A 19,324-nucleotide genomic window follows, 5' to 3' on the forward strand; every position below is an offset into this window, starting at 1 on the left:
AAATAAATAAGCCTGACAGTTACACATTTGTTTCGGGAAGATGTTGCTGAACAAAGCAAGTGGAGTAATTAGAGGCAGAAGATCTTGGGTAGCTGAGGTAGAATTGTAGGACAGGAAAACTGCAGAATGGGATGTGCAGGAGAACAATACAATGGAACTCCAGAAAGAAATTTGATTTTATTAGGTATGCCGAATTTGGGCTTCTAAAGTCCAGACCACTAATAGATGGTTGGCCTGTTACAATTTTCTGTATTTTGTTACTGCCATCTAGTGATAATTTTTTAGCCCAAGTAGGGTTTGCCTGATTTAGGCTTTAAATGTGGTATAGGCAAAAATATTCTTTGCACATGTGAATAAAGACAGAAATATAGTAACTAGTTGCATCCTTCTCCATTTACAAACATACAAAGAATGAATGAGGATCATACTCAAGTTCCATATAGCTTAGCATTATTATTTTGTTTGTTTGGTAGGTGTGTTCCCAAGCTCTTAGTCTAAGATCTCCTTCTAGCCTTGCTACCAAATGTTTTTTTTTAAATGTACATGATAGCTATAGATATGTCACCCTTCAATTTCAATACTTATAAATGTACATCCCACCACAATCTGAACTGAATCTTGGCAGTTCAACATGGAACATCCTGCTACTCAATATGCCTTTTTCAGACGAACACTATCTGGTAAAATAAAACAGCTATGATTGGCATGCTCCTATCCATTTACCCAAGGGATGAGATGCAGCATACAACTATTAAATACAGAAGAATTTAACTATGAGAAGGATTTCATTAACCAGGACACTGAAAAAGCACATGATAAACTCTTGACATTCTCTTATCAGGTTGATCTTCATCATACTACTTTAATGACCATCCATAATTTTGCTGCCCCCACTTTTCCCTACTAGAGCCTCAAACAGAAAATGTACAACATACACTGAAGGATACATCTAATAGATCAACCATGATTTTGCAAGTTTCAATACTAAAGCCGTCAGATTTAATATCTTGACCTACAAAGAAAAACAGCAAATGTGTTACACATAGAAATCGTCCTAAGCCTTTAAAATCTTTCGCTGGTCCTGCAATTATTCTATTCATCTACTTAAATTCTATTTCTTTTAAAAGCTAATTTTAAGCACTGATAACTTCCTTCCCTTGCCCACGCTGCAGGATCTGTTAGTCTTTTATTGCACTAATAAATTAACATTCATTAAAGAATAAGGCTTTTTCAAGCCCAAAGTCATCTCCTTTGCTTGCAAAATTTTAAAAAGGTTTTCTTCCATAAAGTTTAATGGCTGTGCTTTATTAACTATGTTCTTTTGTCTACATGTGATGTTTTGTTTTCAAACTGGCCAAATTATATTTTAATGAGATTTTAAAGCTTTTAGGAATTATTATCTTTTTTTTTCAATATTTCACTACTGGAGCATTTTAATAGTTGCTTTATTACCACTGAAGGCTTTGATTTTAGAAAGGCGGCTTGTAATATGTGAATATACAATTCAATTAGGGGCAAAGAAAAAAATTAATAAAGTTGCCACACCAAGAGAAGAGAACGTTTTAACAATATCACTTAAAATTTTTCATATAATCAAACAACAATAAAGTGTCAGATGATCTTTTTGTAAGGAGTACTTCACAATCAGTAATGTGACTGAGAAATTCTAAAGTCTACTATTATCTGTGCTGCAAAAAAAAAGAGGACAAGATGACAGCAAAAAATAGAGATATCTTTCACTCTACTCTTGCATTTAATCCAGATGTTTGCTTCTTAGATATGATAAACCTAAGAAGTCTCATTTCTGATATTCACTCCTTACAACTATGACAATGAGCCAAAAAAAGTAACATGCTCAGCAAAAGGGGCAGGCTCAGCTATAATTACTTCTGTGTGAAGCTGTACAAAGAACATTCAAACATATGAGGTTCAAATATCAGGGTAAGTTTGACAATCATCCAGTATTAAAATCAAAGGGAAAAAGAAATAAATGCTTTGATTCATTGAATCAAATTCCATGGACATGCAGAACTTTGGAAATGTCTTAGGGCATCAAGAAAGGTACAAATAAATATTGAGTTTGCATATCCAGAAGGAACCAACCAGCATTGTTGTTCAGTAGCCAAGTTGTGTCTGACTTTTAGTGTCCTTATGGACCTTAGCACGTCAGGCCCCTCTGTTCTCCAATGTCTTCCTGGGTCTGAATTCATGCCCACTGTGTTGATGACACTATCTAACAATCTCATCCTCTGCCATCCCCTTCTCTTTTTGCCTTCAATATTTCCCGACATCAGGGTCTTTTCCAATAAGTCCTCTTTTCTCATTTGATGGCTAAAGTATTTGAGCTTCAGCTTCAGTAACTGTCCTTCCAGAGAACAGTCAGGGTTGATTTCCTTAAGATTGACTGATTATTTGCTCTTCTTGCAAGTGTCCTCTCCAACACCACAATTTGAAAGCATCAATTATTCGTCACTTAGCCTTCCTTATGGTCCAGCTCTCACAGCCATACATTACTACTGGGAAAACCATACATTGCCTGTCCAATTTATTTAGATGGCTTCCTATGAAGATAAAATATCCTCAAAATTGACTTATTTTTTCTCTCACAGAATTGATCCAAGAGCAGAGGAATTGGAATCAGGCCAACATTTCACATCTTGGGATGCTCTGGATCTCCTTTGCTCTTAAGCATCTAAGGAGAAGCAGGTTTCATGACCACTGACAGCATGTTTTCAAACTAATTTTTCTCCAGCTTATTCATCCCCCAGATGAATTCTGGGGTTTCAGTCCAATAATACAGGGGATAATGGGAACTACAGCACAGACTCTGCGGAGAGCACTCAGGCAGGCAAGGCTAAAGCAAGAAAGAGAAGAAGGAAATACTTACGTTTTGCTAAGATTTTTTTCAGAATATTACACAGTTCAAAGGCTGAGATCTCAGCATCCTGGTAAAGGTGAGATAAAAATAGCATTAAGAACATGTATGCTAAATATTGCTTCTGAAAATAATTAAATTATTTTTATCAAGTCATATTCTGCAGTGGAATTTTAGAATCTTACTTCAGCCATACCCTGTTTCCCTGAAAATAAGACCTCCCCAAATAATAAGCCCAACCAGGCTTTTGAGCGCATGCGGTAAAATAAGCCCTCCCCCGAAAAACACACCCCAAAAATATTGCAAACACAGCAGCAGCCATGAGGTGACCATGCTCACTGTCTCCTGAACCTCAAAAATAATAAGGCTTCCCTCAAAAAAGGCCAAGCGCTTATCTCGGGGGTCAAAAGAAAATAAGACATTGTCTTATTTTCAGTGAAACAGTAGATGGCCCCGAGAACTGTGTATTTTCCCCCAGGTACATTCATTTACTCACCTCTCCAGCTAATTGTTTAAATAATTTCTTAAACTTGGGTTCAATTTCATCTTCAGTGAGTTCTTTCTAGGAAAGAAAAGAATTGCCAAGGAAAGTGAAAGATTTTTTTTTAAAGCTGCTGCTTATTGAAGTTGCTGTTTCATAAAGACGAAAATGTGCTTTAAATGTATTTAGCATATCTTTTGTTTTGCCTCTGAACATGCCTGTCCTTTAACGTTGCTGTTTCTATGTCTTTTTGAAGATTGAAAGTTTTATAAGTCATCTTTGACAGTGTAATACTGCAGAATTAGTTTTTATAAGCCAGAGACTAATGTGGAGTCTTATTTGGTCTTCCTCCCCATGAATCAAATGTTTTTCTGAATCAATCAACATCTGGCTACTCTATCAGAAGCAAGTGTTTCTGCAGTTTGACCAATGTTCAGAGGTACCACAAACTTAAACATGAAATGTTCACAAAGGTGCCCATCCCACCTGATATACTGATATACCAAATATACTCAGATATAAGTAGATAAGACAAGAGATATAAGACAACTCTCAGAATTCCCAGCCAGTATGACCAACTGGGAATCCTGGCTTATGTAGCCTGACTGCAGTCAAAACAAATATTCATATTAGCTAACATACCTCTTCAATATTGGCCTCAATTTCATCATCAACAACTCTACAAATAAACATAGTTAGATGAGTTAACACAAAAAAGATGATTGACTTTCAGATAGGTAGAGGAACACAACTGGGGCAGGGTGAAGCTATGAATGCACTGAGCCACCTGTGGAAAAATATTTTTAGAACTATCCACAGAAAAGGCACATACTTGCGACATTGCCATTGGTTATCTGGACAATCATACAGAAAAATCCTAAAACAATTTTTTTAAAAAAAAATTAAGATGTCAAAATAGAGTAAGAAATGAATGAATATTCTTATACACAACCATATGATTTGTGGCATTCAGTGGATACAAGCATTTGTATACAGATGACCTTACAGAATCTACAGTGTACAGAAATGATTACAAAAACAAAAAGCACTAGAAAGAAATTCAGTGGAACAGTCAGGAAGGACTTCAAGACTCCATGATGAGCCCCCGTCAAATTTATGGACTCTGTTTCTTGGCTTGGTCTACTTCAAAAGACTAATATAACACTCTCTGAGGAAGGGTGTCCCTAAATTTTGGGTGATGGATATACTTGGAATTTTGAAAGTATATTTGAGAGATGCCCTCATATGTTGGATGCCAAGTTCCAAAAGTGGAACTAGTGAGACTGACCACCTTCCTATTTCCTCCCTAGTTTCCCAGGATGCTTTGTCTTTTTTCAGAGGAAGTAGACCTGAGCAAATACATCACCGAATTATAGCCATGCCATATTTGACTACTTCTAGGATCTCTCTGAGGCCAATAATGTTACTGGAATACAGATCAAACTCAATGTTAATATTTTGTCTCAAGTACGGTAGCTTCTATATTTTTGAATCTAAAAAAATAAATAAAACATTGTAAAATGTGAAAAAATATGTAAAATATAAGGTCAAATAAAATTAGGCGAAACAGGTGATTTGGCTGCTGACAGGATTGTGACTATTGATGGAGATCCAGGCTTCAAGTAAATATCAAATATTGTTAAAAATAGGAAAGGCAGTCCAACATTTCTTGTTATAAAAGAAATAAATGATAGCAGAAGGTGGTGTATTTTCTAATTTTGCAATACCTTCCTTCCCGAAATGCATCAAGCGCCCATTTCATTGGCATTTTGGCACCAGTTTTTATATCTAGGCATTCTTGAGTATTTCATGCCTGTTATATTGAATATAGATGTACCAGACATTGCTTATGGATCACTGGTGGCTTCCTACTGGTTTGGTAGAAACTGGTAGTGGTCTGGCAGCCTGGGTTGCTGGAACTAGCAGCGACCCAGGCCTGCCATACCCCCGAACCAGTTCCCCAGGTTTTGCCATTGGTGCCGCCATCTTATTTTTCAGTTCTGCGCATGCACAGGCCAATTTTAATTGCACTGCGCATGCGCATGCAGTGTGCATCAAGCATGCACACATGTGCACATGATCGAACCGGCAGTAGTGCCTGCTGAAACCCAACCCAGTTGTGGATGAATTGCTTTGTCTCTTAACAGGCCTTTAATTAATCTTAGGGGGATTTTATTATTTGTGATATTCTTATTTATCAGGGATTTTCGTGAAGGGAAAGGACAAAATAATGCTTAGCATTTAAAAATATATATTTCAATGAGAAGAAAGGCAGAGGATATAGATATAGTGGATCTTGGTTCAAAGATATAGTGGATCTTGGTTCAATTTTTTTTAACTTTGTTTTTCTCATCTTCATCAGCAATCTTCATTGTTGTTTTGGATTTGAGATCTCTGCTGATATTCCCCCTAGTTTCCAATTCACAACCAATATAAAAACGGATATTGTAAGAAAGTATAAAAAGTATGAGCCCTACAGAACTAAAGTTAAATATAGGTTCATTGTTAGCTTTATGGCTATGGCTCATTTCTGACACTGGCCTCAAGAATAGTTCTCTTTCCTTTTAGCTTTCCCTATAGATCTTCAGCTATGGATTTCAATACCTCTGGTCTGTTTTCTTATTTCTAAGTATTTTCATATTCATGGATTCCATCGATATAAAAGACAGAGAAAGTGGATTAGTGAATGTATGACGTACTGTGAGTCAGCTTTTTTTTCAGAGAAAACCCTGAGGCAGAAGTCCCCGTTCTTGTTGGGTTCAAAGGTGGATGGGACAATAATATACTCTCCCGGGGGAAGCTTGAATCGATTTAACACCTCCCGAAGATTGATGAATGTATTGGATCGTTCCCTTGCTCGGTTTGTGAGAAAGTAGTTTTTGCTCAGATGGACCTTCTTTTGGGCAGAAGACTTCATGAAAGGAAAGGATAAAATGGAAATTATTATTCTTAAACCACCAGAATCCTACTCAGATGACTTAGTAGAGCAATATAACATGATCACATCAGAAGATGAAGCTACATTCTGTTAATTTGCATGACAGGAGGGTTCTCCAGAATATCTACATCTACCAAAACCAAGATAGCAATCTCGATGGCTGTGTGTGTGGGAGAAGAACCACAATGGCAGTAAATTTACAGACTCCCACAAGTGCACTGCAAACCAAAATTGGTGTTTTAAATGCCTGATACTTACTTTTACCACAGATATAGTTTTTGAACAATCTACAGGTTTTCAAAAATGAAAAGCCTCAACATCCACCCCCACTCTGCCAAAAACAATAGATCTCAACTTGCCCAGTTTGAATTTCTGTTATGGAGAATTGTTTGCAAAAGATTACGAAGAACAACATTTCCACAATTAAAACAGCATATTCAATTCTATCGCTTTAATATTGGGAGAATAGAATAGAATAGAATAGAATAGAATATTTATTTCTAAGCCGCACCCTCTCCCGAAGGACTCGGGGCAGCGTACAATAAAACAAATAAAATACAAAGTACAATACAATACAATACAAATCTGGACAGGACATACAACAAGGACGTATATAAGACCTCCTTTTAAATACAATGTTTAGTTAAAAATGTCTATAAATATTTGAAAATTTTTCTGTTTTACAAAAAAAATTAAACCACATACCTGTTCAGGCACCTGTGGAAGAGCAAAAAGAAAAACAAATTATACACTTTTTATTAATAACACTGAACAATGATCCTTCCCAGGAAGTAGCTTCTTAACTACTGCTCTAACCTTATGGAACAGCCACCCTGTAGAATTAAGATATCTCTCAATCTCTAAAAGCTACTTCAGACAGAACTCTTCCACACAGCATATGGTGACTAATTACTTCTTGCCATTTCTTAATTTCAATTGAACTGTTGTATGTTCATGGTCTAATACTGATTACAGTTTTGATTTTAATCATACTCAACATAGACATTTTTATTGGTTGTTATTTTTTTTTAGTAAATAACAGTAAACTGCTCTATTTACTGATCTATAGGCATACAGTTTGAATAAAGAAAGGAATTCAAATTCAAATTTTACCAGAACAGTTTTGACTTATTTATTTCTTACTGGCCTCAAATCCTTTGAGCCCACAAATGCATTAGGAATTTTGAAAAATACATAATAAAAAGCAGAGTTATGACTGACTGCAAAGGATAAATAAAATGAAAAAATAAATAAAAATGACTGTAAGAGATGGGGTGTAACTAAGTCCCAAATATCTAATGGAGCATAACCTTCCTTTGATTTTACACAGGTAAAAATTTAAAAGATTGAGATCAGAAAAAGCCAGAGATAGTTAAGCCATACCTCTCTCTGCTCAATGAAAGGAACTGGCCCAAGAACAGTGGTGGATTACTAATCGGTTTACTACCAGTTTGCTCGTGCTCATGTGCACACTTGCGCGCAATGTTTCTGCGTATGTGCAAAAGTGTCTGGGGAGATGGGCAGAGCCTCCCACCACCGCCACCAGTTTGGCTGAACCGGGCCGAACCAGGAGCAACCCATCTCTGCCCAAGATGAGATTTCAGAGAAAAAGAAACCCAACCAATCTCGTTTGTTTAGCTCCTGTGAGATTTCCCAAATAGTAATCTGGTTCTTAGAATGGAAAAGATTCCCCACCCTTGCATAAATCATCATTACATTCAACTGTTTTAATGAACTTATTATAAAAAAAGAGGTGCTGCATAATTCATTTGTGAGGATTACATGAATCTTTAACGTTGCAATTCATTTACAAGATATTCCTGAATGTGTCAGTTTTGCTTTTGTGATCCATTATCTTTATCTCAAGATTTGGTTTAACAGAGAAAAAAAGAGCCTGCCTCATAGATTGCAAAGCCAATTGTGTGCATATCCTCTCCCATCTTCCTCTGCTTCCGACGGTGTTTCTGAATCAAACCAACCAAGAAGGTACAACCTCTTTCTGGGTCATCTGGATCCTCATCTTCTTCCTCAAGTTTAATCAAATATTGTGGGTTCGTCCAAAACGTATCTGAATAAAAGAAAGGAGGCCACTCAAATTATGCCCAGGCTACACTGATCTTCATAAGGAATTGTGGCTTGGAAAGATGCAACCCTACACATTTTAGAGTGGTGTGCACATTTTAAGAGTGCTTATAAAAAGTAAACCTACAAGCAAACTTTAGAATGATTTTCTTCCAGATGAGGGATGTGGATATCTTCTTTTAAACAATTAAAACTCCAAAGGAAGTTGTAAATGGAAATGTTTAGTATTGGACTATAAATAAATGTTGACTGATTGAATTGAAGTAATTATAAACTAAATTCCTGTAAATCCCAAAGCTTGTTTTCTTTTTTTCAAAACAATCTCAGCAAAAAAAAAAAAAATTAACTGATAGATCTGTGCCCATATGTGACAACATATTAAAACTACCCACAATTAGGGAGGGCTTTATTGGACATAAAGCACCCATTCTGGGCCTGTCATAATTTCAAACAGTAGTTAGGCAACTGTTATAAGTCAAAGACTACTTCTAGGCAATTATATTATTCATAGATTATTAGGAAGATACAACAGAACATATATGAATAGAATAGAATAGAATTCTTTTTTTGCCAAAAACTTTTTTGTTTATTTTTAATTTTCAAAACAAACATAAAAAATCCTCCTTCTTTACATCCTGTAGAAAGGGTACCAGTTGGTTACAAACGGTTTTTGTGCATCTCTTCTACCGTCATCAAGTATAATTCATATTAACTCTAGTATCTTAACTCAAATGTTTATACATATTACCATCATCATACCTCCACTTTTATTTGACTATAGTTGTTTAAACGTCCTTCATCATGAAATATAGTAAAATTTAATACATAACCACATACTGGCATTTCATTTACTTATTTATAAAATCCTCCATTAACATTAAATCCTTCTATCCTATTCTAGCTAAACATATATATAATCAGAACGTAACTGTGTCTAATTTAGTTCTCTTTTTTATTGTTATTATTAACTTCTATATATAATCTCGGGTATCATTCACTATTCATATCCAATTATTGCTTATCATAACACTACACATTGTATTATCATTATCAATTTTTTATTTAACTATACCTATTATCACAAGAGTTTCACTAAGTTTAGCTAGTAGTTTTAAATTATACTCATCCATCTATCAACCTGTATCTTTCCAATAACAAAACAATCTTATGTCCTCTGCCATTTGTGGTATCAATCTTCTAAGCTTCTTCTTAAATAGCTTTGTATGGACTGGTCCTAGCAACTCCTTGCTTATAAGATCTCTCATATAATCCTGATGCCCTCTTTCTGCTTCTTTATTCCACTATTCTTTAGTTGTCAGCAGTGTTATCCATATTGTCGTTAATAAAGTTTCATAGTCCATAAATTCTTTACTTTCTTCTTCTTCTTCTATGTCTTGCCCTTTGAAATAGGTTTCCTCTCCATTTATTTCCTCTTTCAGTATTCCATTCTTTGCATTTTCAAAAACAAATCAATTACCATAAATGTCAGCAAGTTTAATCGCTTTATATTCATTTTCCACTTCAATTCTTTGAATTTTAATCCCCTCATTTTGCATTTGGTGAACATCATCAAATTTTCGATCACGTCTTTCTGTTAACTGTTCCAAAAGTTCCAGTTTTTGTTCAATCTTCTCATATGTATTTGTTAATTTTAGTAATTCTGAAAATATTGTCTGCAGGCAATCTCTCCATTTTCCTGACACTCCACCATCTTAAACAAAGAGCTCTCACTTAGAAGGTTTTTTTAAGTTAAAACATGGATTCACAAAAGCCGTTTCCCCCCCTCTTCTCTGGTTGAAAACACGCTTCAAAGGGACATTTGGCTTACCTCTATCACTCTGTAATGAGCCGTCAAAACAAACCGCGAAGAAAGGGAAAGTTCCGCTTGAATACACAAAGCTCCAGTCAACAAAACCTCCCAGCACGTAGCACTTTTAAAAGTAAATATTTCTTTTTTTATATCTGTTTTGTATTTCAAATTAGAAAAAGAAGTCCAGTCTTTACATGAATTAAAAAATAATGATACTCACAGCGATGAAATAGGAAAGCTTTGGTTTATAAATCACCGAAAGTCACAGGAAAAAAAAGATAGAAACAGAAGACTTAATCTGTCCATTTTAAAAAGCTTGTAAAGGTTTCATCCATGAAGATAGCATTTAAGAAAATGGGATAGCCACTGTCCAGAACCGTTGCAAGATTAATTTCGCCGCTTGAATCTTCTATTCTTCAATTTAAATCAATTTTTAAGTTTTTATAGGTAGTCTCTCTTTTAAAACAATGAAGATTCCTCACCAACTGGAAACACTTTCACTTTCCATTCCTTCCATTTTGGGGCCGCCCCGACTTCATCAGCCTTGACTGGATTTTTTGTCACTGGCTTGAAGAAATTTATCTTGCTTCTTTCGGGGATTTTGCGATATCCCCGAGTTCATCAAGACATATTCTTCCTGTTCACTGTCTCTACGGGACAGTTTAGACCTGTTTGGACCCCCCCCCCCCAGTGGCAAAAGTGTCGATTGCAATCTCAGAGCATTGAGACCTCACTTCGTGTGGTCGCGACTCCGCCCCCGCCCCCGAATAGAATAGAATTCTTTATTGACCAAGTGTGATTGGACACACAAGGAATTTGTTTTTGGTGCGAATACTCTCAGTGTACATAAAGAAAAATAAAATAGAATACATTCATCAAGATACAACATCTAGTGATAGTCATAGGTTATTAATAAGCAATCAAATTATACTTGGAAACAAGTAAAACAATATAAATTTTTAAGATACAAGCAACATAGTTATAGACATAAGATTCATGATTATGAAGGCAAGTAGAGGCTGAAAAATTACTTACTAGGATAATTTCGGCATCCACCAGCTGTGGAACCTTTTCTCCAGTTTCCATCCATCAAGTTCAACCTCCATTTTTTATACTTGTCAGCGGCCAGAGTGTCTGGAGTCAAATTACAGATCTCAAGACGAGAATAATGCCTCAGGAAATCACTAAATGACATCCTGTGGAGTAATGCCATAAATACCATACTTAGAAAAGGCATTTCAGACAAACTTCTCCCTTTCTGCTGTCACAGCTTCAAAGAAAACCAAGAACAATCATTGGTCACTATGACAGCAAGCCTCCTTGACAAGTTATCTTGTCACAGCGTCATGCCTCAAGATATGTCAGATTTCAATTACCATCTTTTTTCTATCCACATTGACTGGGAATTATAAGAGCTGAAATCCAACGTTATCTAGAGGGCAAAAGAGTGAAGAAAATTGAACTATTCTCTAGCAATAGAACCTCAACATAACGGACAGATATTTCCCACCCAGAAATGAAACATTTCTTATACAAACAATTTTCTTCTGATCCTCTATGGCCCCCATATAGTGATATGGACTAAATTTAATATGTTTATTTCCATCTGTCTAATATATCCCTGTTACAGTTTGATGAAATAAAGTATCTGACAACTTATTTAAGAATTACAGGGAGATTACATACTGTCCTTCTTTCCCAATTCCCAGGAAGTCACCAGCCATACCAAAATTCTCCATCTTCATGCTGTCTGGTCAATCTCTCTTTCACTTTTGGATCAATACCATTCCAGTTTGGGCATCTAAATGTAGGAAAGCAACATTATTTGAAGTTTTAGATTCAGAATTATGGATAGTGATTGTATTATCTTGGGCAGCCTCAACAATTTGGCTGAAGAAAATCCAATTTCATAATGTTTGCATTTGCTAGCACAGTCTGCTTCTACCTCAAGATACATACAGTATTCACCCCTGTCAACCTGTGAGATATGACCAGAGCGGAATGGGACAACTCACCACTATTATTCACAATCTGGAAAAATACAAAAGCTATATATAATAACTAATACAGAAAAGGACTAGACATAAAACAAAAGGAAGATAAAGAAAAGATGTGTATTTAGCAGTAAAATAAAAAGGTGCATGTTTTCCAAAGAACAGGAAATATTTAATTCTTTTTTCTGAAGATGAGAATTCTTTTTAAAATATAAGTCCATGTCTTGAAAAAAAACTTTAGCTAAATAGGGAAATAGAAACAGGAAGTTATCATAGGGCCATCTTGACCAAGGAAAGCTAAAAATAAAAGTTACGTTTTTAAGATATATTTTTATATATCAGTTGGATTTGATGTCCTTCTGTTTGGCAATCTTGCCTTGATATTTCAATTGACTATTTAAAATGAATAACTCTAATCTACAAATAAAAAAAACAGCATGCTTGAAAACTGACAAGAGTTTATTTTTGCAAAAATAAGCTAGAGATTTATTAAAGAATACTGTTTCCCTCAGTCTAATGAACTATATAGACAGTACATCTAATAAAGACCAGGTCACTCAACTCATCTAGGTGCCTCCTTTTTTTGACATTTAAGGCAAGGGGATATGTTGCCATTGTCTCTCTTCAGAAAGTTTAATATTCACATTTGAGTTTTGCATAATACAGGTAGTTCTCGACTTAGAACAGTTCATTTAGTGACTGTTCAAAGTTACAACATCACTGAAATAGTAATTTATGACCATTTTAGAACCATTGCAGTCTCCCCATGGTGATTCATGTGATCAAAATTCAGGCAGTTGGCAATTAACTCATATTTATGAAGGTTGTAGTATCCCAGGATCACATGTTCAGTTTTTGCAACTTTCTGACAAGCAAAGTTAATGGGGAAACCAGGTACACTTAACAACCCTGTTGCTAACTTAACAACTACTGTGATAACAACTATGGCAAGAAATATTGTAAAATAGGGCAAAACTCACTTAACAAATGTTTTGCTTAGCAACATAAATTTTGGGCTCAATTGTGGTCGTAACTTGAGGACTACCTGTGCAATACTTTATTGAATGTACCTGCTGATGCACCAAATTAACTAGATTCACCCACCTACCCACACACACATCCTTCACTAAAGCCAACAAAAATTTCCTACAACTTTGACAGGTGATAGAAGGAGCAACTATACAGACAGTTCATAATGCAGAAATGCATCCATGCTTAGGCCCAAAGCTGTAGGAGCAGCAGGTATAATAGGAAAGTAAAAGAGCATCTTTCCCTCATTGCTAGCTGCAGGGGTCTGATATTAAAACTGAGGAAATCGGTAACTTTTTATGAATGAGGATTATGTACCTCACCAAAAAAGAAGATATCTCATTAAAGTGCTACAGAAAACACAAGAATTTGGGTCAGTAGTTTCTAACATGCTTTCAAGGAAATGAATTATTTAAAGTTTAATCATTCATGATGCAAAACGTCATGTGAAACCTTTGCTCACACTGGACAGCAAATAGCTCTGGTCTTCAAGTTTAACACTCACTTATCATTCCATTTTCCAGTCCATTCAACTTCTCCCCAGGGATTTCGGATCCGGATCAGTTTCTGAATACTGCCTCGGAAATTCACCTAGTAGGGCCAGAAGAAGAAAAATCAGATTACTAATAGATGGAGTAACTGAGAAAAGAAACAAAGTACCTTAAAATCTTTTTTGGCTACAAACATTAACCTGGCTCCTTCAAAGTTGATTTCATGTCCTGTAGCTTATAGGTGCTGGAAAAGGGAGGAAAAAAAGAAAAAACTTCCTCCCTTTTCCAGCACCTTAAAGCTATAGGACATGAAATCAACTTTGAAGGAGCCAGGTTAATCTCCAAAACAGAACACCTCAACAAGAGAATAATTATGGAAGCCATCGAAATAGAGAAACACCCCCACAACATGAATAAACGTGATGATACCTCCCGCCTACCAAACGTCTGGAAACCAGCCCTAGTCAACAAACGAACACCAGCCACCACCCAGGCCGTTACAATACAAAACAACAATGCACACATAGCCAGCACCAATCAGCACCAATCTACCAATCATGATACAACCGCACAACCAATCATTCCACTTACTGAAACAAAGCCAGCACCCCATCCCCTCCCACCAAGATTTACAGAAAGACGGCAGCTCCGATCGCATTTTAAGCCTAAGCCTGAAGATGGCAAGTGAGATCTTGCCAAAACAATCTCAATCCTACACGGGAAAAGACCTACAAAAAAGATTTTAAGGTACTTACATAGGTACTTACACAGGAGGCAATTATAGTTTCTCATGCAATTACTGGCAAAGAAGTTAAATGTAAAGTGGCTTGTTTATTGGTAGTGTGTGCATGGGCATCTATGGGGACAGGCAAGGAGGGAAAGGATAATACATGAATCACAGTGTCATTACACAAATAATACAAGACTGTGTGAGACAACATGATGCAAATTACACAAGCCATACAAAAATATCTTCAGGAAGAACACTCAACCATCTCACAGAACAACCACTGGAACAAAGGAAATATCAAAGAATTAGATACAAAATTGGTTCATGGGAATATCACGCAACGTACTCTGTAACCACCATATTCTTTGGAATAGTTCCCATCCTGAGATTCACGTATGAATCAAGCATGCAATACCAACAGTGGTGAATTGCTAATCGTTTTACTACTGGTTTGCTTGTGCTCTTGTGCTCTTGCGCTTGCACAACGCTTCTGCGCATGTGCAGAAGTGTCCAGGTGGGTGGGTGGGCGGAGCCTCCCGCTGCCACCACTACCAGTTCAGCCGAACCGGGCAGAACCGGGAGCAACCCACTTCTGAATACCAACACTCATTTTCCCCTTCTCCAAAATGAAGATGTTACCTCTTCAGCTCCTGTGACCGAGTATGCATGCCCTTTGACCAGCTTCTGGGTTGTGACTGCCTCAGTCTCAGCAGCATTTGTGATCTAGAAACATGAAGAAATTAAGTTCTACTTACCTCTAGAAAACTAAGACAGCAATTAGACAGATCTTTACTGGGTAATGCTATGACTACAGAATCATCTAGAAAAAGGTTTAGCTTTACAATAGCTAGTAGTCCTGATGAGTGATGGGAATGTCTGGGTCAGAAGTAGAAATGGGTTGCCACACCATGCTAACCCATAAGGTGGTTTGTTGGTTGGATTGGTTTATTTGTTTGGTTGACTGGTTGGTTGAATTAAGAGGTAGTCTTCACTTAACAACCATTCATTAAGAGACTGTTTGAAGAAGTTATGGCAGCACTGAACAAATGATAGTTATGCCAGGTCGCCTAAGTTAAGACAGTTGCAGTACTCCTGCAATCAAGTGAACAAAATTCAGAAGTTTGGCAGGCCACCTGGACTTATGACCTCAGGAGCACTTCAACTCCCCCCACCCATCTATTTCCTCCCCATCCCCATCTCTGTCTTTCTGGCCATCTGCCACCCTGAATGTTTGTCATTTGTTTGAAAAAAGCCCCCTATCAGGACTAGAGCCATCTACATATTTCATTAAAACTTTATTGGAGAGAGGCCAGCCTATTAGTTTCAAGCCTAAAACTCATGCAACTAGCATTAACTTTGGCAGCAAGAAAACAATGGTCTTATTTTCTTTCCTATTTGTTGAGACAAAGGATACTGAACAGGATGTTTTAACTGGAGTGAGGGAAATTTCCAGCTCAGTTTCCTATTTGGAATGAAACTGCATGTGATGGTACTACGCAAGAGGCTTGTAATATGTATCTGCCCTAATCACATGGACAATCAAAAGGGCCACAACAATAGAGCAAAGACAAACTCTCATCAGCCAGCCAATTCTTTCCCCATGCCACACGCCCTAGGTTATTTCCCCAAGCTTGGTTTCAGTTCTAAAAACCATTTTTCCTGATAGAAAGCTGCTGCGAATAGAATGTGGGTAGCAAATGTGGCCCAGAGTTGGTGGGGATTCAGCGTTGTTCTCATGTTTTGTATTCCTTCTACATTTTAAAATAAAACTCTGGTAAAGTTTATATGTGATAGTAACTACCTATTTAGAGACAGGTTTTCAGCTGTAAAGGTTGGCAGCTGAATTAAAGAATATTAAGGAATACTGCATTCAGTTCTGGTCGCCACGATGTAAAAAAGATGTGGAGACTCTAGAAAGAGTGCAGAGAAGAGCAACAAAGATGATTAGGGGACTGGAGACTAAAACATATGAAGAACGTTTGCAGGAACTGGGTATGTTTAGCTTAAGAGAAAGAAGGACTAGGGGAGACATGATAGCAGTGTTCCAATATCTCAGAGGTTGCCACAAAGAAGAGGGAGTCAAACTATTCTCCAAGGCACCTGAGGGTAGAACAAGAAACAATGGGTGGAAACCAGTGGTGGGTTCCTCCCGGATCGCACCGGATCGCACGCGCTCCCTTTCAGCGCTCCACCTGGCTTGCGCGCTCCCTTTCAGCGCTCCACCTGGCTCTCGCGCTCCCTTCCGGCGCTGAAACCGGAAGTACAGTTTTGCCCGGCCCTGGCGAAGCAACGACGCCTGTCTGCGCTCCACCAGCTCGGCTGGGAACGGAGATGTTTCCTCAGCGGAGCGGAGCGCCTGAAAAGTCTTTTCAGGCGCTCCGCTCCGCTGAGGAAACATCTCCGTTCCCAGCCGAGCTGGTGGAGCGCAGGCAGGCGTCGTTGCTTCGCCAGGGGCGGGGCAAGACTGTACTTCCGGTTTCAGCGCCGGAAGGGAGCGCGAGAGCCAGGTGGAGCGCTGAAAGGGAGCGCGCAAGCCAGGTGGAGCGCTGAAAGGGAGCGTGCAAGCCAGGTGGAGCGCTGAAAGGGAGCGCGCGCGATCCGGTGCGATCCAGCAGGAACCCACCACTGGTGGAAACTAATCAAGGATAGGAGCAACTTAGAACTGAGGAGAAATTTCCTGACAGTTAGAACAATTAATCAGTGGAACAGCTTGCCTCCAGGAGTTGTGAATGCCCCAACACTGGAAGTCTTTATGAAGATGTTGGATAGCTATTTGTCTGAAACGGTATAGGGTTTCCTGCCTAGGCAGGGGGTTGGACTAGAAGACCTCCAAGGTCCCTTCCAACTCTACTATTGTATTATTGTATTATTGTATTAAAGCACTCACTGGCTGGGTTCATACATTATCTCAATATGTTGGTGGACCCAGCAAGTGTGGCCTGTAAACCATGATTTAGAGCTTAGCATATTGTATTCTCTTAGCTTACTTTATAGTTATGATAAAATTTAGAGAGTAGAGGGGATCATTGGACAACATCAGAGACAATACTAGAGATGCATACATAGACAATAAATAATTCCTTGGTAATGTGCCCTTAATATTGAGGAAGTCTCCTGACTAATAGAAGCTTCATCATTTGGTCTAGTCCTGGAGACAATTACTGTATACTGAGAAATCCAAGTGAATACTCATCATTGCTACTTTAGTATATGAGAAAACCTTGCAGAGAATATCTATATATGCTTCACAGTTTACAAAGAGCCAGGACTGTTGGCAGGAGAGACCACAGTTACATGTGGAACTCATCAAAAGACCTATTTTGCATTACCTCAGATAATTTTCTGCCACACTATCAGGGTTTTTCAATCCGTTTGGATTCAGAGTGCTTTTGAAAGGGCAAAAGAACATTTGAAAGCTTATACCAGAAGGATTGAATATTGGCAGTGGAACAGTTTAACAATATTCCCTAATTGGAGTATTTAAATGTTTGCTCAGAATGTGCTACTGAGGCAGTTGCTTTACTTTACTGTATATCTGCTTCTTATCAGCTAAGCTGGTTGCCCAGAAATTAAAATGGCACACTTTTTACTTTCAAATTTTTCAGTAAAGATTTCCAGGCATGTTGCCTAGTTCTGGTAAAGCACTGTAGCTATTAGAAGATTTGAGGCTTACTGTTTATTTAAGAGGATCTTCAGATGAAGGAAGATGCCTAGAGCAGCAGCTAATTCCTCATCTGCAGCCTTCAACAATCCATATATTTGCTGCAAGAGAGACTAAGCAACATAGTGGGAGATAAGATACTTTCATGCTTCTAGCACAACTCATTTGGCTTTTTCTTGCTCTTTAGTAGACAATGTAGTCCACTTCAAAGCAGTACCTCCATTCTCAAAGAAAGGAAGAATTATGGATTTTCCAGCTTTTGGGTATGATTTCTGTTCTAGCAAGAAAGTTGAAATTCTGCACTATTGTGCCATGATCAATTACATCAGTCAAACAATTCCTCTGCATTCAAAAGAACTTGGAGACTATAATATTAACTTACATCAATAGAACACCCAAGGAGAGAACCTTTCTGAAGAGCTTTCTGGATTATTTTGAACAGGTTTGGTGGTGCTTTCTGCAGCTCATACCACTCTGCAATTCCACCAGTGAAGTCTTCAAAGCCCTCAGTAGTGCTTCCCCCTGAAAGACCTTCATAGGAACCATTCACCCTGTGAAAGATACAACCAAAACTTTTAATATTTAATAGTTCTGTCTTTGGAAATCCACGCTTAACAGAGATGGAACTCCATTCTTAGATGTCTACACTGTCTCTTTTTTCATTCATGAGAAATCAAACATCAACATGTGACTCTATCACAAAGAGTTATTTCTCCCTTGACCTCTTACCCATCATTATGCCATATTAAACTATGTATATAGTTTATGCATATGTTAACTATGCATATGTAAATTACACCCTGATGTTATGGGTATGGCTTTACATTACTCGCTTTGGCTCCAAATAAATGTCATGGATTGTGAATATATTAATTTCAGTAAATACAAATTAACAGGGAGATTTCCTTCCTTCCTTCCTTCCTTCCTTCCTTCCTTCCTTCCTTCCTTCCTTCCTTCCTTCCTTCCTTCCTTCCTTCCTTCCTTGGCAGCTCACAGATACAAAGAAACAACATACAAAATAAAAATATTCAACAATTATCTTCTTCCTGTAGCTATTATTAAAAACAACAGAAAAACACATTTTAGAAAAGGATTACCCCTGCACTGCATTTAATTTTCTTTCTCTTTTTCTTTCTTTTATGCAGCCATGCTTACCTACCTGTTTCTTTAAGTCAAGGAAAAATATTAATGGATATTAATGGATATTGAATACATTGCTTTTATTACTATCTT

General features: G+C 37.5%; 1 protein-coding gene across 1 annotated transcript in view; it reads right to left on the reverse strand.

Annotated features, from left to right (window-relative positions):
• The window catches only part of CAPN2 (calpain 2), a 43,682-nt gene that overhangs the window by 4,593 nt on the left and 19,765 nt on the right, over window positions 1-19,324 (reverse strand). Inside the window, exons 5-16 of the mRNA XM_081942628.1 lie at window positions 18,474-18,642; window positions 15,070-15,153; window positions 13,715-13,800; window positions 11,913-11,987; window positions 11,222-11,382; window positions 8,193-8,362; window positions 7,000-7,011; window positions 6,056-6,267; window positions 3,999-4,035; window positions 3,372-3,437; window positions 2,888-2,945; window positions 948-1,012 (exon numbers count right to left, since the gene is read on the reverse strand). Coding sequence (XP_081798754.1) covers window positions 948-1,012; window positions 2,888-2,945; window positions 3,372-3,437; window positions 3,999-4,035; window positions 6,056-6,267; window positions 7,000-7,011; window positions 8,193-8,362; window positions 11,222-11,382; window positions 11,913-11,987; window positions 13,715-13,800; window positions 15,070-15,153; window positions 18,474-18,642 — 1,195 coding nt within the window. The remainder of the gene's footprint in view (window positions 1-947; window positions 1,013-2,887; window positions 2,946-3,371; window positions 3,438-3,998; window positions 4,036-6,055; window positions 6,268-6,999; window positions 7,012-8,192; window positions 8,363-11,221; window positions 11,383-11,912; window positions 11,988-13,714; window positions 13,801-15,069; window positions 15,154-18,473; window positions 18,643-19,324) is intronic.

Source organism: Natrix helvetica (genome assembly GCF_964273705.1).
Source record: "Natrix helvetica genome assembly, chromosome: 2".
In the NCBI taxonomy this organism is placed as follows: Eukaryota; Metazoa; Chordata; class Lepidosauria; order Squamata; family Natricidae; genus Natrix; species Natrix helvetica.